General features: G+C 27.2%; 1 protein-coding gene across 4 annotated transcripts; it reads right to left on the bottom strand.

Annotated features, from left to right (window-relative positions):
- Positions 1 to 955: 955 nt before the first annotated feature.
- On the bottom strand, positions 956 to 18,050 carry LOC101234493 (uncharacterized). Of its 4 annotated transcripts, none has more exons than XM_065809039.1 (6): positions 17,923 to 18,050; positions 15,799 to 16,021; positions 14,601 to 14,696; positions 4,086 to 4,252; positions 1,235 to 3,601; positions 956 to 1,109 (listed from the first exon to the last, which is right to left on the bottom strand). In XM_065809039.1, the coding sequence occupies exons 2-6, from the start codon at positions 16,010 to 16,012 to the stop codon at positions 1,059 to 1,061; spliced, it is 2,895 nt and encodes a 964-aa protein (XP_065665111.1). In that variant the 5' UTR covers positions 16,013 to 16,021; positions 17,923 to 18,050; the 3' UTR covers positions 956 to 1,058. The 4 variants fall into 4 exon arrangements, with proteins under 4 accessions (XP_065665111.1, XP_065665110.1, XP_065665112.1 ...); XM_065809038.1 differs by lacking the exon at positions 17,923 to 18,050 and adding an exon at positions 17,274 to 17,522; XM_065809040.1 differs by lacking the exon at positions 17,923 to 18,050 and adding an exon at positions 16,583 to 16,697.
- Between the last annotated feature and the right edge of the window lie 712 nt (positions 18,051 to 18,762).

The following is an 18,762-nucleotide window of genomic DNA, read 5'->3' as shown; positions in this document are numbered from 1 at the left end:
AAAGCCTGTTTAAAAATCTCGCTAAACCTGTTTTTATAAAAATAATAATTAGCCATCATTAAAATTACACTGATAAACAAATAAAATTTTATTGTGCATATCTTGTTAACTAGGTGGTTTTTTAAAACAAATTAAATATGCTGATTTCAAATATGCAAACCATTTTTCACCATCACGTCAAGTTGTAAAGATAATTGGGTTCAAATCTTTAGTTTTTAAGGTAAAGTCCCTAATATTGTCGAAAAAAAAGTTATTCAAAAGTATTTCAACCTCGGTCTCAAAAGAAGCGTATTTTCATAGAGATTTTAAAAATGGTATTTGTTTGTAATAAAAATAAGTACTTTTTGTATTATTGCTGAGAAACATTTTGTTAAAATTTTTTTAATAGTCTTTAGCATTTTTTCACATAATTTTTTTTGTCAATAAATTTTAAGTGAAAATATTTATCTTTTCTAAAGTCTCTATGAAAATACGCTTCTTTTGAGACCCAGGTTGACATACTTTTGAATAACTTTTTTTCGACAATATTAGGGACTTTACCTTAAATACTAAAGATTTGAACCCAAATATCTTTACAACTTGACGTGATGGTGAAAAATGGTTTGCATATTTGAAATCAGCATATTTAATTTGTTTTAAAAAACCACCTAGTTAACAAGATATGCACAATAAAATTTTATTTGTTTATCAGTGTTATCAACCAATTAGTCAGCTTTAATTAAAAATTAGTTTAACAACGTGTTGTTCCAAAGATGAATTTTAAAAAATGCTTGTAATAATTAGTCGCTAATAGTAATTGCTGCAGTTTGAATGTTGGTTTAATAAATAGTTGATTAATAAGCTATTTTAATAGTTGATTAAAGTTTCTAAAGATTTGTAGCAGAATGGATGTTTTATGGGCACATTTTAGGCCTCATAAATTGCAAATAGTTTTATGCGCACATTTTAGACGTCATCACTTTCAAATAGTTTTTATTAAAGCACACAATTTAAAAAAATAAAATAAATTATTTACAGGCATATAAACATAAACTAAAATTTAAAAGTAAGCTCCGGGATCACCCTCCGTTCGTTTTGCATGTTTTTGAGTGATTTTTCCAATCAGCAAGCTAAAAATGTAAAAAATCTTATCAAGGATGTTTTGGAAAAAAAACTTTATAAAATAAACTTTGCACAACAAAAATGAAATGAAAAACTTTCATAGTAGTCGTAAATTTAAAAATAAGCTTCATACCTGACATTTTTGGCTGCAATACCATGCCTCCCGGCATGCAGAGCAAATGAATTGAGATTCATTTTTGCATAAATGACAATAACGTTTGTCTTGCTTTTTAATAGACTTTGGGGAAGAAAACGACTCTACATTAGATGATCTACTCAATGGAGTTGTTGTTGCATCGGCTTGTTTTAAATATGTTCGATTGGAATCATGATTCGTTGATGAAGTAATTTCTCCGCTTCTTAATACTTCACTTTCAAATAAGTTGTTTCTGTATGGCGAATGTTTTTTCTTTGTAAAATCTGAACTTAAATCCTCTTGAGAAAAACGCTTTAAACTTTTATTATCTTCAGACGCTCGACTTTCTCGAGAGCTTTTTTCTAACCACGCAGATAAAGCGTTATTTGATCTGCAGTTTGAAATTTCTCTTTGAAATAACTGATTTCCATTGTTATCTAAACCTCCTAAGCAATGTGATAGAGGTGATGGAAAAAGATTTTCGGACACATTAGCTTGCAAAAGCGCAGGGTGAACCGATGATCGCGCTTGCAGATTGCTTAGTTCTTTTTGCCTCATTTCTGCTAAAGTTAACGCTGTAATTTCTCTATCACTGAGATGCGAGTTAAAATATTTAAGCATTTCATTTCTTGCACGCATTTCATTTAGAGACATATGGTTCATTTGGGATTCGTTATTGAAAAATATATGGTTGTTTCGAAGGTAACCAGAGTTTAATTGGTTATTTAGGATTGTTGGATTCTTCATTATAACCGGGTTGCTCAAGTTTGCAAGACTTCCCGAAGACAAATTGCTAAGCGGACTATTTGAAGAAAACATTAGGTTTTCAATATGCATGTTTTGAGGAACAATCGGGTTCATCGCTTGTACGTTTTTACGAAGATTCATTAACTCTTTTAAGTGTACAGCTTCTGCTAACTGTAATTGATTCTCCATTTCAATAATAGCATGGTTTTTAGCAAGCATATTTTGCACTATAGTGTTTTGCGGGGCCAATAACAACTGCTGCTGGTGCTTAAGCTTTGCTATTTCTTTATCGTACATAGCTAGCCTTTGTTCAAGTAATGCTTCATGATATCTCTGATTCATTAAACTGCTACCTTCAAAATGCAGTGGGGAGCTATTAATAGGTGAACAAAGCAATTGAGACACTCCTTTGTTTTGGTTATCTCCTTTATTATGGTTATGTATTTTTGGACTCAACAAGAGCGTTTTTTGTGTATCGCGATAATAACTGTTATTACGAATTTCGTTAGGAGATAACGACATTGACGGTTGACGAGTATCAACTAATGTTCCGTGTTGAGACATTAAAGTTATCGATGACTTCACACTTTCAGAATTTGATCGACTTAAAGATTCGTATTTTGGCGTTGCAAATGGAGAAGTTTTGCTACGATGGTGCTCTATAAACATATCTTGTTGAAGTTTAAATTCAAACTGATTTTGAGGATGATTTTGAGTACGATAAAAATCTGTAGATTCCTCATACTTTTTATTTCTATTTGAAGCTGTATTCTCAACAAAATCATTAGAAGAACAATTTGGAATAATTATTTTTGGCTTAAACACGTCACATCTTTCAGAAGTTAAAGGTTCTTCGCGATTTTTTAAAGAAGATTCTCGGCTTTCGAATGCAGATGAGCAATTCTCAATAGAGTTTTTTTGAGATAAGTTATTCTGTACAGGTTCGTACGGATTTTTCGGAAGGTCTGCATTTTGTTCTTCTTTTATTATTACTGAAGGTTTTCTATCCTCATAATAGTTCTCCTGATTACCGTTTCTTTTTAGCTGTTGAACCAACCAGCTAGATGTATTTTTCTCGCAGTTATTTGTTAAAAAACTAGTTTTATTATTTTTAGAATATTCACCCATCTGTAAAGAGAACGGTGAGACTTGGGCTGTCATTTTTGAAGGAAATGTTTGAAGACAACTGGTGGATGAAGGAAAAGGTTGAACTTGCGCAGTCATTTTTGTGGGTAGATCAATATGAGACTCTGTCGATTTTACTAAATCGGAGTGCTTACAATGATTTAGAGAATTGTCAGCATAAATATACTCAAATGTGTTGTTATTTAACATATCATGATGATTACACTGTAATGGAACAAAGCCATCTTTATGAACACGGTCTTTTAATATTTCGTCAAGTTTTGAGCATCGCTTTTGTTTTTGGAGATCTTCGCAAGGTAAGCTATAAGAAGGCGACTTGTACGGTGACGTATAGGCCAAACTTGAAGGAATGTTTTCAACTTCTGTTTTTATTGTAATTTTCTCGCCGAATTTTTCGTTTATATTTGCGTTTGATAAACCATCAAATTTCTCATTTTTATTAATATCGCCTTTTTTATCGTCGACTACTATCTGTAAAATAGATTTTTCGCAATAAATTTTTTTTTAAAGTTAACAAGAAGCTTTAACAAAGTTAAGAGTATAGATGAGGTTAGAGTAATCCCTGAAGGTAAATTTATATGTTAAGTACAAAACATTGTATAGAGCTACATTTTGTGAAACGAAGCTATAAAAAGCAAAGAGTGAGAGAGAAGAGAAGAAAGAGAGAAGAGAAAAAAATTCTAATGGATTAAGATAGAGCGTGAGACTCTAAATTTATATATATATATATATATATATATATATATATATATATATATATATATATATATATATACATATATATATATATATATATATATATATATATATATATATATATATATATATATATATATAAGTATATATATATATATGTATATATATATATATATATGTATATATATATATATATATATATATATATATATATATATATATATATATGTTTAAATGCATACATGTTTTAGATGCTTACCGCATTAATGGATTCGTTCATTTTCTCTAAATGGTTACTTTCAGCAAAAGGATTTGACTGAATGTAAGGATTCTTTAAATTCTGCTCGCAAAATCTGCACTCCCAAGGGATGTCAGGAGATAATACTCGTGAATCGATTTTTGGTTTGTGGCAGTTTTGGTGAAAACCTTCACAAAAAAAAATATATATATATATTGAATTATATAAGCCAAGCTAACTTTAAAATCATAAAATAGCGTTATATATTTTAAATAAATTGTATCTGTACATATTATAACAATGAATTGAATCAGCAATTTATTTTTACTTCAATATCCTCAATGAAAAATAAGAACATGCAGTGTCAATATATAAATGTATAATATATTAACCGCGCAATAAAAAAAGTGAGAGACTGATTAATGTTTAACGTATGGATACACATAAATTAATCAAATTTTCTAAAACATGTGATGATATTTTTAAACATTTCTTTTTCACTACGTTGGCTGGTAAATAGATTGAAACTCAATTCATATTTAGCATTGACTGTTTGTTTTAAACGCTGCTTAAAACTAACGTTAGCATTCATGTCTTTTATTAGAACTAATGTTAAACTTTTTTTTTAGCAAATAAAAAAAAAAAGTTAACGTTAGTTCTTTTTACCTAAAAACTCAAATTCGACAGTTTTAAACTTTTTTCCTAAAAACTCAAATAAGATTTAAACGTACGACAATAAAAGTTTTTTAAACTTTAAAAGCTCATGTTAAAAAAATTTCAAACTTTTTTAACATAAGATTAAGTAAATTTTAAATTCAAATTCATAAGCAATCGTCTTTACCAACTAAACAGTTCACACTGGTTACATCCGTAGGTTATCCCGTTACATCCGTAGGCTATCCAGTTACATCCGTAGGTTATCCCGTTACATCCGTAGGTTTTCGTTACACTAACTTAACATTTTAAATCCATCACAGAAATATAGATTATTTGTACACTCCATGTTTGTTCCAAAAACGAATTGTGTTGCTTTTAAATTACTTTTTATTACTTTTCAATAATAAATGTTTATACAATAATTTTTATTAGTCATTTTATTACCGGGTGTTGAAATGAAAAAAAAAAATTAATATGGTTTTAATACTATTTATAAGCAAATATACATTTTTAAAGTTTAATTAAAAAAACATTTTTAACTTGCATAGAGTCAGTACCAAATTTAATGTAAAAAACACTATTATGAAAATATCATTACCAAATTCTGTTTTTTTTTTTAAAAAAAAAACATGATTAGTGCATAGTTGAAATAGCTGTGTTTCATGCAAATTTAAGTGTTATATGCCTGAGTAAATATGTTAATTCATCTGTATCTTTCTTTATAAATATGAATGTCATTATTTTTTCCAATAACTAATGAAACCTTATTGCAAAACTTTGATTTTTCCTTAATTTAAAAATGTCATAATATACAGTCAATTATTCAAAAAATCTTTACATTGAAAGTAGAAACTTTATAGAAGTTATATATATAATAATATTAATTTATATATAAACATATAAAATCGTTATTATATATCATGTTGAAATTTTAATTCATCTGCAGTCCTATCAGCAATAGATTTAACATTTCAGCTTAGATCAGTGGCGGATTCAGCAAATGGACGTTGGGGGCGAGATGCCCCTCTCCTCCTACGCACCCTCAAACCCGGTGAACTGGCGCTTCCTAATATAAGTTTCTCATTACAAAACTCTGTTTTTATTTTAAACAGAAATAGAAAGCCAGGTAATAACAAACATCGTTTACATACCTGCTTTACAGGTTTGCACGCATTTACGGCAGAAAACAAAATGGAGACGTTTGTTTAAAGTAAATATCTTTTATAGTCATAATGTGCACAGTCAATGGATTTTTAACATAGTTCGGTGTATCAAAACTACTGTGACTGTACAGTGACAGATATTCATAAAACTAGATTGACTTTCCAAACGGTAAACGACTACCCTAGTAGCAAACAATATTGGCGCAATATTGTGTACATATTTTACATGCTGTAAATAATATTGCACCAATATTATTTGTTACTTGGGTATTTTTTGTAAAGGAGAAAAATAGCAAGTTAAAAGTTAACTAACTTCAAAGTTGTAGAGCAATTTAAATTTGCTTTGGTGTTAAAAATGTTTTTGACAAAAACCCGTATGGCATTCTCTGTTCGGTACGTTCTGTACCCACCGGAAATAATATTTTTAATAATATTTTCCGTATTATTTAAAAATTTTGAGATCGTTTTAAATACGTAAAAATAATTATGTCATAAGAATTAATTCTAACAAACTCGTTTACAAAATTGGTAACTTGAGTCTTTTTTGACACTGCAGACAAAAGGTTTTTGTTATTACTAAGAATAAACGAGACAAAAATTTAAACTACTTGCTGTAACTGCTGAGAGTAATTAACTCAAGTGCCTCAGTAACCCCTTTCAGTAAAGAATGTGCCTTTAATTTTGTAGCTTTCTTCCTAAAAATGCCAGAAATCATGTGTAATCTTCCTAAAAAACAATTTTATTTTTCAAATAGCATAGTGGTGGTGTTGGAAGTTTTGACCCATTAGTTCTCATTTGAACTTTTTTGAAGGGTCTAATCTTGCAAAAAGTGGGAAAAAAGTTCGCATGCGTAAAATTTATTGCAATTTACGATTTGTTGTTTTGCTTTGTGTTTAACTTTTTAATAGGCAACAACCCTCTAAATTTAAAAAAAAAATTTTTTTCAAAATTATTTTTTTAAAAACAAAAATTTTATGCAGATTTTTAATCTGCAAAGAAAACAATAATAATTTGTTTCTTAATAAGTTTTTGTCTAACATTTGTGGTTTTAATCCTAAGTTTAGTGGTCATAGCAACGGAGAGAATGCATTTTTTGGGTGCTTTTTCAGAACCTCTGTTTTAAATACAGATTAAGATTTATATTCTATTTGCTACCTCTTAATTACCTCACTTATTTTACTTAATTAACTACTTACCTAATATTTTGTTTTTATTATATGTAGCCAATTTATATTCTTCTAAAATACCATTATATCACGTTATCAAAGCTAACAACAGTACAACAATATAATATAACAACAATACAACAACATGAAAAAATATATGAAAAAGTTAATGTGGGTGCATTTGAAGCGACATAAATATTATTATTGGTATAAGTCAGTTATTTAAATTTATGAAAAACTTAAAATAAAACCAGTGTGAATGAAACCAGGGCACTTTACTTTAGCTGGTTACAGACTTATAAACAAGAAGTTAATAAAGATATCATTATTTAGGATTTAAAGTTTTACGGATAAACGTAGGCTTTTATGATTTCAACACTTATCAAAGAGCGATAAGTCAAAAAAATATGCAGGGAATACTATGAATCTGGTAGCTTTTACAATAATTTTTCAAAAAGTCATATTTTTTATTGTTTAATTTTAGATTATCACTTTTTTATAAATTTATTTTTTGTTATGCGTTTTCCAAGATATTGCATTTCAGGGACGCCGTAAAATCTCAAAAACTATAAATGCTATCATCATGAAATTTTCAGGGTTTGTTTATTTTATCAATATTTGTAATATGAGTGGAGTAGAATTTCTATTTAAACTTTAGATTTTAAGTTACCGAGTTTTTTACATTTTATTTTATGCTTTTTTTTTTATTAATCATTTTGTTTTTACTTTTTTACAACAAAAACTAAACTTATTAATAAATCAGCTTCACTCATGTCACAGTTTTACATATTTAGAACAGTTTTGTTAAGTTACACTATCGCTCCTTTACTTATTCTTCCTTATTTTTTTACAGCGTAAACCCACTTTTTTTGGTACTATTTTCTATTTTTATTGGTTACCATAGCAACGAGCTACCATTTTACGTACATTTTTTTATTTCTAATGTTAATAATAAGAAAAAAAGCTAGTTTATATGCGTTGTTTTAAAATGTGAGTGTAGTTGCCCCAGAAAATAGTCATTAGTCAAATAGTCCTATAATCATTAATATAATAATCTTATAATCAAATAGTCCCCCAGAAAATAGTCTTATGAGAAAAAATTATACAAAGGTATATACAATGCACGAAAGTTCGAATGGTTTTGTTTTTCAGAATCTGTTATTGTATGTATATGTTTCAAACATCTTGTCTTTTTTTTTTTTGAGTCTGTGTTTTTTTTTAAATAGTTTAAATAGAATTTAGAATATATAAATATATATATTAATATACAAGGTCCTACATAAGGCCCTTACTAAATTCTAGTCCCAGTATTTAACGCAAAAACATAAAAAATGTTTATTGCATTAAATACAGAAATCGCGACAGCGTTTTTTGATGGATGAGAAACATAACTTTTAGACATGGAGCAAACTTCAAACGTGGCTATGCTTATGCTTATATCAAATGAGAATGTTTTGCAAACTGAATTTATATTTAAATTAGTAATATTATAAAACTCAGTAAATTATTGTCCATAAAACATAAAAAGTTGGGGGAGGGACAGGTGGTCGTCTAGTAAAAAAATAAAAAATACAATTTGTTGGAAAGTTTATTTTACTTTTCAGCAAAAAGAAGTTATATTTGTATTATATTAATAAAAAAATAAAAAATAAAAAATTATTTACGTTCTTTAATGCTGAATCAGAAAAAAATTGCTTAAAACATCACTTTCATAAAACAAAGAGTTCTAGTTATCTGTACATTCGTTTTGCATGATGTTTGGTTTGCATACAGGATATACATAAAATATGTGAACCATTAAAAACTTATAATGATGTTTAGATCCATAATGTTAGCTTTACGTATTTGGGGAAATTAAAAAGGGGTAAAATTCAACAAAAACCATCCCGTAACTCCTAAAATACTCAAAGATTTAAATAGATTCTGGTTCACATACTAACTTATATACAGATGAACAAACCCTGAAAATTTTATTCAAAAAAATTTTTGGCCCAAAACAACCAAAAAACATTGTTGCTAAGGACGTTGCTAAGGGAACAAACTAATACATGTCATTATAGGAAGTAAATTTTGGAAAAATCTAATTAAAAAACATGTGTAAAGGTATATATTTTCTGAAAGAGCAAAAATTTCTTTTTTCAACTTCACCAATAACAAAAATTTGATTTTTTACATATTTTTTACTAGACGACCACCTTAAGGGTTTTTGTTGTTACGTCTCTGATCACAGCAACAATTTGCTGAGCATTTTTATTTGATATAAGCATAATAACATGGTTTATGCTTGTATCAAATGTTTGAAGTTTAGTCGAATTTTCTCATCATCAAAAAAATCTGCGGCAATCCCTGAAACATCTAATGGCAGCGGCTTCCCATTTATTTTTTAATGAAATTGGCGTTTTTTATTTAATTTTTTTTTAATTTATATTTCCGTTTGTTAAAAAATTCAATAACGAAATTTCCTTAATAGAAATCCTGGCTAGAGAAAAACGAAGACAAGTTTTCTTATCTCTCCGAAATCAATTCCGAAATAAAGTAAAAAACCATCAAGCTTTTATAGATTTTTTACATAAAATTAATGGCAGCTCATTTTATCTAAATTTTAAAATTTCTATGGCAAATAAAGGGTCCGTAAAAATAAATTTTAAAAAATTGTAATATATATGATTGTTTATAAACAAGATTGGTGCAATCTTGTTTATAAACAAGCATACATATATATATATATATATATATATATATATATATATATATATATATATATATATATATATATATATATATATATATATATATATAAGAATAATATACTTATCTTGTTTTTTTTTAACCATAAAGAATGGCCACTAATTTCAACCTGTGTTGGCCATGAAAAAGATAAAATAAAACACCTACTTACATCTGTGATTGTCTAAAAATTTTTAATTTCATACATTGGTAGTTATTAAGCTGACTTTTCTATTTATCATTTATTTTATTAACAATAAATATTTGAGTTATTACTGGCTTTAGTTGCTAAAGTGACTTGTTTTTTCAGCACGTGATTCTGGCAACATTTCTTACAAAAATATTTTTCAGAACTTATTTTTGATAATGTTTTGGGCGCCGCATAGTTTATGTCTTGGTCCTGCGTTGTTATTATTTATAATTCGATTATCTTCACATTTAAGGTGTCTCTAATTGCTGATGGCTCTATTATAAAAGAAAGGAATTTTGATAAAATGCTATCACATTTTGATCATTTAGAGCAGACAGCCGATCTTATGTGATATTTATGAACTTTAAGCCAAAGAAAAGTTGTTTACTGCGAACAATTATCGCAATATTGTTGATATTCTTATTTTGATGAAAACATTTACTGCATCCTCAACTTTATATCTATAGGCAATCAGTTGCAAAGTTACCATATGCTACAATATTCTCCTGATTAATTTTGCTTGCCTTTTTACTGGCGATTCCATCTTCTATCTTTTTTATTCGTCCATAATTGGAATACTACAGGTTGTAGGAAATTGTCATGTTGATGTCGTTGTTGTCATGTTGGTGTCGTCGTTGTCATGTTGGTGTCGTCGTTGTCATGTTGGTGTCGTCGTTGTCATTTGGTGTCGTCGTTGACCCTGTGTTGGTTTTGGTTTTTCAAATGGTACTTATTCTTTTTTAAACAAGGTCTCAATACGCATTATAAATGTAGTTAGGGTCATGATGCTAAGCTTGAGCAACTGTTTTATCGTAAGGTTGTGTCTCTTTCTTTTTTCTACAAATACTACCACATTTGTTTCTCAAGTGGGCTTTCATCTTTTTTTCAGTTTTTAGCTTCAACTTCTCTTCATTTAACTTAAATAGTGATTGCTCGCAATCTGTTATGAGATTTGATGATTCCTAAACTGGCTTATCAATGGGTGGATAAGCCACTTTTGCAGCGAACTAAAAATTGTAATTGTAATTTTGACAATAAAAATTATCAAGACTTTTTTTAAATTTATGATTTTCTTTGACATTAAAAGCAAAAGTGTTTCAAACTGGGATGGTATGATTGTTAAAACTGTGCCATGATTTTTTTTTTTTTTTTCAAGAATGGACTCAAAACAGAAGACACATTAAGTATGAGGAAGCATTGTTAAATCAAAACTAAGTTTACTAACTGGTAAAGCAACACTCGTGGTGTAACTATATATTCTGTTAAACATTTCGATTCAGTTTAAGTAAATCTGTGTTTTACAGTTATTTATTAAGCAAATTTATAAGAAACGCGTATCAAAACATCATAAGGTTAGCACACATCAAGTTACGGTACATCTATTGTTCTAATAAAACCATAACTTAAGAAATGATTTTATTAGATGATGCAATGTGAAAAATGCAGTTTATCATTTATGATTAAGATTTATTTTATACGCAGCTTATCACTCGAAGGATAGTGATGGTTGATGATATCTGTTTTATTTCATAAGAAAACTTTTTAAACGTTGCATGTATATATTTTTACATGAACTTATCTGAAATTTAAGATTTAACTTAAGATTCACTTCTTATTATCTATTTGGTATCTTTAACAATACTTTTCCATAAATGAATGTATTGATTTAGCAAGATGGAAAAATATGAAGGAAAAAAAACATGTTTAAAACACTCTAAATAGGCTGTTTTTAACACAACATTTTGACCCTGTTTAGAAGTACGCTAGTGTAATAGGAAAATCTGAACATTAAAGTATTATTGCGTAGTGCAGATCAAAGCGGAAAATCCGAACTTTTTGGGAAAATAGGAAATGTATCACAATCGGTTATATAAAAAAATTTTAAAAAATGAATGACGTCAACAGTTTTTTTTCTATGATGCAAACGTTTTTAAATATATTTATATATGATATATATACTTTATATAATAAATGTATTTATACATAATATATATACTTTATATAATAATTATATTTTTATAAAATATATACATTTTTGAAAACTGATAGAGTTAAATTGTTATGAACACTTTTAATTAATAAAATGTTCATAACAATCCAGCATTCAAAAATTAATTGGATTTGATAAAATCTAAAGCGAGTAAAATATTTGCTTTAGCAATATCGTTTTAACACCAAGAGCGTTTTTAAATTCAAAAATATTTTTTTGATCAGCTCTATAGTTTGTAGAGTCATGTTTTACACCACTTTAGAACAATGGAAAACTGAAACAATGTTTAAATTTTTCCGCGTTTTTAATACATCTCCTAATTTTAGGGCTTAACAATGCTTTAAAAAAAATATATTTGTTCAAATTTTCAGAGCAGCTAATTAATATACTGCTTGCTTTAAAAATGTTTTATTTTTTAGTTAAATTGCATCGATTATTAAATATATAAATTCTTACTTTTCGATAAGTGTTGCACTAGATCTGATGACATTTCTTTAATGATGAGGCTTTCTCACCTCTATTTTTGGAATAAAGTACCTTCAAAAAATCTTCAAGTAAATGATATAAACATGTACTCAATATTGCAGGATTAATTATAATACTGCTATTATCAAAACGAAGACTTAATAACAAAAATGATGCCATCATTAAATCAAAAAACATATCGGTAAAACCAAGCGCGGATCCATAGAGAGGACAGACAGGAAATCTATAGAGAGAGCAGACGGAGAGATGGAGACAATCGCACCCCACCCCCCTCCTTTAGATATTTTGGAAAAATTTTTTTTGTATATTTCTATATTCAACAAAGCGTGTTGTTTGAAAAAGTAAATTAGGGAGACTGTTTAAAAGTGATAAGATGTTTTAGTGAAATTGCGTAGTACAAAAAAAAAAAAAATCGGAGTTCAAGACTAATATTCTAAAAAAAACTAACTAGAAAAGTTGTATGATTAGTAGGCTTGCCTACTTACAAATCATTAAATCATTAAACAAGATAGTCTGAATCCACCGAAACAAAAAATCACACGCCCTCCTTTCGAGATGGTCTGGATCCACCAAATCAAAAAAATCTAAAAATCACCTCCCTCCCCCCTTTCTATATGATCTGGATCCGTTCCCGGGTGAAACTAAAGGCAAAGTATGAAATAGTAGTTTAATGACGTTTAAAACACTAAAAGAGTTGTTTGAAACGTCATTAAACTACTATTTTACACCGCAGAATTTTATTTCTATTATTTTGTCACATTTATAATACATATTTACACTAGCACTAGAGCAGGTAAAAAGCAAAAGGCTTATTCATCTAGCCCTGTTGATGTCATTTACATACTGTACAAAAAATCAATCTAATAATAAAAAGTAAAATTTTAGTTAAGTATCTACAAATTTTATTACTTTTTACTTTTTTGTTAAATTGTTTTTACTTTTTTTCCGTTAGCAATTTCCTATTAATTTAAAATATAATATGATTTGGAAAAAAAATTTCCAGATATGTAAGAGTGAATGTGGAATGAGTGAATGTGCAGAGGAGGGATTATATTTTTTAAATAATAGAAAATATCCGTTTAATAGAGATCCGCTATAATCAAGTAACTGTTTTGTTTGTTTTTTTGCTTTTTTTTAAATGCGTTTTGAAGTTTTTGTCAAACTTATAGTTTTACTATTATTTAAAAAAATTTACTTCAAAGTTGTGGTCCTCGGAAAAAATTTACTTCAAAGTTGTGGTCCTCGGAAAAAATTTACTTCAAAGTTGTGGTCCTCGGAATGTTAATGAGAAATCAAAAAAATTTTAACAATTTTGGAATTGGTAATTATGCAATGTCTTATTTAATGTTTATAAAGCTTTTTCATTTTTAATTCCCAATGGCACTCATAATTCTCTGAGCACTTTTTGTGGTTTTAAGTCTACGTTACCGCAAACATCACCCAAAATAAGTTTTACCTGCTTCACTAAAAGCTAATAATAACTATTAACGCTTCAAACCAGTGCACTGTGAAGTGCACTGCGTAGGGCGGCAAACCTTAAAATGCATAACTAGAACAAAATAAAATTTAAACATCTCATTATAAAACCAAAAAGCAAAAGTAGAGTTACAAGTTTGAAAACAAAAAAATAACATTGGTGATTTTTTTTAAAAAGAATTTGATGAATTAGTGAGATCTTGAATTTATTTGATAGTATTTGCAGCTTTTTTTAAGGTCTAATTTATTGAGAATTTATTGACTTATTTCAAATAAAAATAGTTAATGAAATAAAAAACAATTCACCATATCTATTCGCTATGTTTTTATTTGCTGTGTTTTTGATCGGCTATTTTTATCGGTCATTTTAATTAAATAATCTCGCTTAGAAAAAAAACCCGTTTTTATTCGTTCCTTCATTTGCTAAAAAATATTATTTGCTGCGTCATATTATTTGTTAAGTCATATTTTTTTAAACTCGCACACACCTATAAACCTTCTTCCCTGAAAAATGTTTGATGTAATAATTTATTGTAATATAATAACTTTTCAAAAATAAGTTCGAATAATATTTAACATTTTAACATCTAATTATAGATGCATTTTTAAATCAATGTGAAAACGATTAAAGATACATATTTTACTTGAAAGAATCATTATTTCTACAATTGATAATCTTACCGATAGAACATTTGTCACACAGCACAATTTCGTCGTCAGAATCAGGGTTATCTTTTTTGCAAACGATACAAATAATTTCCGAGGTAGTTTCATTAACTAAAAATAAACGATAAATAATAAACCATTTGGATTAAGAAAAACATTTCATGTTATTAAATATAAATTAATATCTGTTCTTATCTCTACACTATGATAAATCTTTATAAAGAGATATATCTATGTTAAAAGCAACGATAGGGAAATGGCAGACTTAAGCTAATTCGAAAGCATTAAAATTGAAGTGAAATATTAAAAAAAAAATATTATTAATGTTTTTTTTCTTCTTGATTTTAGATTTTCACGCAAAATTACAATGAACAGAACCTTAACATACGCAATTCTTCTATTTCTTCTTTATAAAAAGGAAAGTTTGTGGCTTCTTTTTAATGCTTAACGTTGCAGCCCCGAAATTGTCTGCCCTTTGAAGAGACTTTTAGTTGCGTTTGGCTTTTGAGTGTTGACAACCCAGGAAACCCAGAGATTTAGGGATCCTGTGTAGTCAACACTCAAAACCAAATTCAATCAAAAAATCTCTTGAGCTGTTTTACTTTTTAAATGTAAATTTGTTTAGAAAGTCAACTGCATATCATTGAATTAAAAATTCATAGTATAATCTTTTAGATTAGCGCAAAAAGTGTGAACAGAAAATAATACCCTTTACCAAAGTTTCAGACAATGCCGGGTAACCTGCTAATATTATCATAAAGTTGTTATTGGTGATTATTGTCAGTAATATTATTAAGATATAACATTTTGTAGAATTTTAAGACCTGATAAAAAATGTGTAATTACAACAAATGTTTGATTTTATTTCTTGTTTGTTTGATTAGCTTTTGTACTTTTGTTGTGTTTAACAATTAAAATTCGAAGATTCGAATAACGCTTTTTTTGAAATAGTGACAAAGTATTTAGTTAGAAAGATTTTTAATGACTCATTTTTTTAATAAAAAAAATACATGTCCAATCCAAACCCTTAGTCAATATTACTGCGTCTACCCTTCAAAAATCAGTCGATGTATATAATTAAACACATTTTTTGTACTCAGGCCTCAATATTACAAAACGTTCAAACAACACTTTAAATAATTGAATGTAAAGTTTTATTTTATTTTAATTTTAGAAAAACCTGTGTAACATTTTAAAATTTCTTAGCACGCACCACTGAATATATTTTTAAAATATTGGTTCTCTTTGGATCCATCGTCAAAGAGTAACATTGCTGTTTTTTTAGAATAGTTAATTGAAACTATTTTTGCGTAGTAAATATCATTTCCAAATTTTGTTAATACAACATCATTTGTTTTAAAACCAAACTCTTTGCTCGGGCTTTCATATATGCTTCCGTGTAAGTCTTTGCTAGGACTTCCATGCATACTTTGTACCTAACGACAAATAATAACACAAATTTTACAAATTATATATATATATAAATATATATATATATATATATATATATATATATATATATATATATATATATAATATATATATATATATATATATATATATATATATATATATATATATATATATATATATATATATATATATATAATTTGTATATATATATATATATATATATATATATATATATATATATTTATATATATAATATATATATTTATATATAATATATATATATATATTATATATATATATATATATATATATATATATATATATATATATATAATAATTATTATTAGTATCTATTATTATTAAGTATAAGTATAAACTATAAACAAGTTGTTATTCTCAATTTATTATATTTCGTTTATTATCTATTTCAAGTTAAACGAGTATAGGTTTACAGTTTGTAATATGTTTAACAAAGTAGTTTGTAACGTATATAAATGTTTTTAAAAAACAATGCAAATCTCCGAAAAAAACAAATGTGATAAATGTTGACGTAGATAGTTTCGTGAAAATATATTTATATTAACCTTTTATATCATCTATTACAAAATGTCGGTTATTGACTTATTTTTGGTTCGCAATCAGAAACTCAGACAGAGAAAAGATTTTCATTAAATAAACTGCGTCTCAGTCCCTCAATGTCTAAATAAAAAAATGTTTTTATTGTTATTATAAAAAAAGTTGTTTTGAACGTTTATAGTAAGTCAACTAAACAACTTGGTATAGATAGAGCAGCGCTGCAAAAACTTAATATAATGTTTGCCTAGACATTTCTCAAATTAATGCAAGGTATTTTTTTGGAAATTATCTTTCAAATTACTAATGCGTAATTGCAAGATAAAGTACTAACATAATATTGTATTATTGTAACATGGTGTATATATATATATATATATATATATATATATATATATATATATATATATATATATATATATATATATATATATATATATATATATATATATATATATTAGGTTAACAACAAAAATAAAAGATATTCTGTCTAAAAGGAGTATAAGAATGAACATTGTTTGATATAATAAACATTATGCTTAAAATCTTTGTAGTTTACAAACAAAATTTAGCATTTCATCACAAATATTGATTTGTGATTTTTATTATGTTTAAATAAACGTATAAAAAACGTATTTAAATGTACCTTTAAACGTATAAAAATTCTTATGAATATTAAAATAGATTCAAATATTATTATACCTTTCCAGCCAGTTTTTTGTAACTTTTTAATAATAAAAGCAAGGACTTAAAACTATCGGGTAAAAAAAATTGATTGTTGCACGTGCTCGAATTGCGACTTTAAAAACTTATATAAAGTTAGTGAGTATGACTCTACATAAAAAACAATTAGTTGAAAGAATCGGCGCTTTATTTTAAAATTCCCGCAATTTTACAATATAAACGACATTGATATACCAGTTTTCAAAAAGTTCACACACTTACGCATTTGCTTAGAGTTGAAAGCATTGAAGCGTTTTGTCAGCCGACTTTTCAGACGGTTAGCCGAGACGCATCAGCGAGGGCGCGGGTATTTCAAAACAGAATGTACTCAAAAGGACAAATATTTAACCTGCTTTTTTTTCTCACTCTCTTCAAAACTCTGCTTTCAGAATGATTACAAATTTGAGTATAAATATACCCTTGCACTTCTATATTTATCTAAGAGTTATCACGCTAAGCTTAAAGAAGTTACAAACAAAAGGTAATCAGAAAGCAGAAATTTTTAGCGCGGAAAGAATTAAACATCTAACAGGTAATAAATGACGTATAATCAACAGTATGTAATTTTAATTAGCAAAATATAATTTCAAAAATAACATTAAAACAAAATACTTGAAAAAACACTTACATTTTTATTTTTTAAAACCGTAGTGTTCTAATTTAAAACCCTTCATATTTTATCTTATTTATGTAACGGTTTTTATGTTTACACAGCTTTTCAAAGTAATGTTTAACACACAAATTAAAATCAAATTTGCATTTTAGATGTTAAATCTTTTTATTTTAAATTCTTTCTAAATTTCAATTTTTGAAAGTCAAAAAAATAAATAAGGATTAGACGTTAATAATAGTAATAATATTTATGATAAAATTGACAGCTTCAAAACAGAAGAATGATTAACAACTTTTAATATAGATTCAGGTGTGTTTAGGTTTTTCTTCCAAAACTATAATTAAAAAAAGGCTAGGAACGGTAAAAATAAAAAAAGACTTGGAACCTTAAAAAAAGGACTTGATGCTTTAATAGGTTAATAGGTTGATTTAGCAGGTTGTTGTACGTTTCAAGAAAACCTTAATTTTTGATTCAATCAGTTTCGGCTTTTCATAAGATCAACTAAAAACATACGGAATCTAAACATTTTTGATTTTATTTTTTGAAGTGGCGTCAACTATTAAGTTGCACGCACTTACTACGCTATACTCACTTCACGCACATTAATGTTACGACTGTGAGTTATTGATTGCAAGTTAATTATTCATTACAAATTATTGATCCTGAACTAAACTAATATATATGCCAATGCGTGGTTGGTACTTGCACACTTTGAGACGCACAAACGCGCATTTAAAAAGCTGACTTATTGTATAATTAGTTCTTTTTATTCGTGCTAAAATTTTCAGTTTTTTAACATTGTTTAAATATGAATGTTTATATACTTATACAAGCATGTTGTTACATAATTATGTT

The sequence above is a fragment of the Hydra vulgaris genome, chromosome 11 (assembly GCF_038396675.1).
Source record: "Hydra vulgaris chromosome 11, alternate assembly HydraT2T_AEP".
Taxonomy (NCBI): Eukaryota; Metazoa; Cnidaria; class Hydrozoa; order Anthoathecata; family Hydridae; genus Hydra; species Hydra vulgaris.
The sequence above is the reverse complement of the archived record's forward strand: the minus strand, read 5'-3'. Positions and strand labels throughout refer to the sequence as shown.

What these genes read in the sequence shown, in the direction of transcription:
- LOC101234493 (XM_065809039.1), bottom strand. Translation starts at nt 16,012, where the DNA reads ATGCATGGAAGTCCTAGCAAAGACTTACACGGAAGCATATATGAAAGC. An exon ending in TTTTAAAAATATATTCAGTG is followed by an intron (nt 14,697 to 15,798) that starts GTGCGTGCTAAG and finishes GTTTATTTTTAG; the next exon opens with TTAATGAAACTACCTCGGAA. An exon ending in TGAACGAATCCATTAATGCG is followed by an intron (nt 3,602 to 4,085) that starts GTAAGCATCTAA and finishes TCTATTTTACAG; the next exon opens with ATAGTAGTCGACGATAAAAA.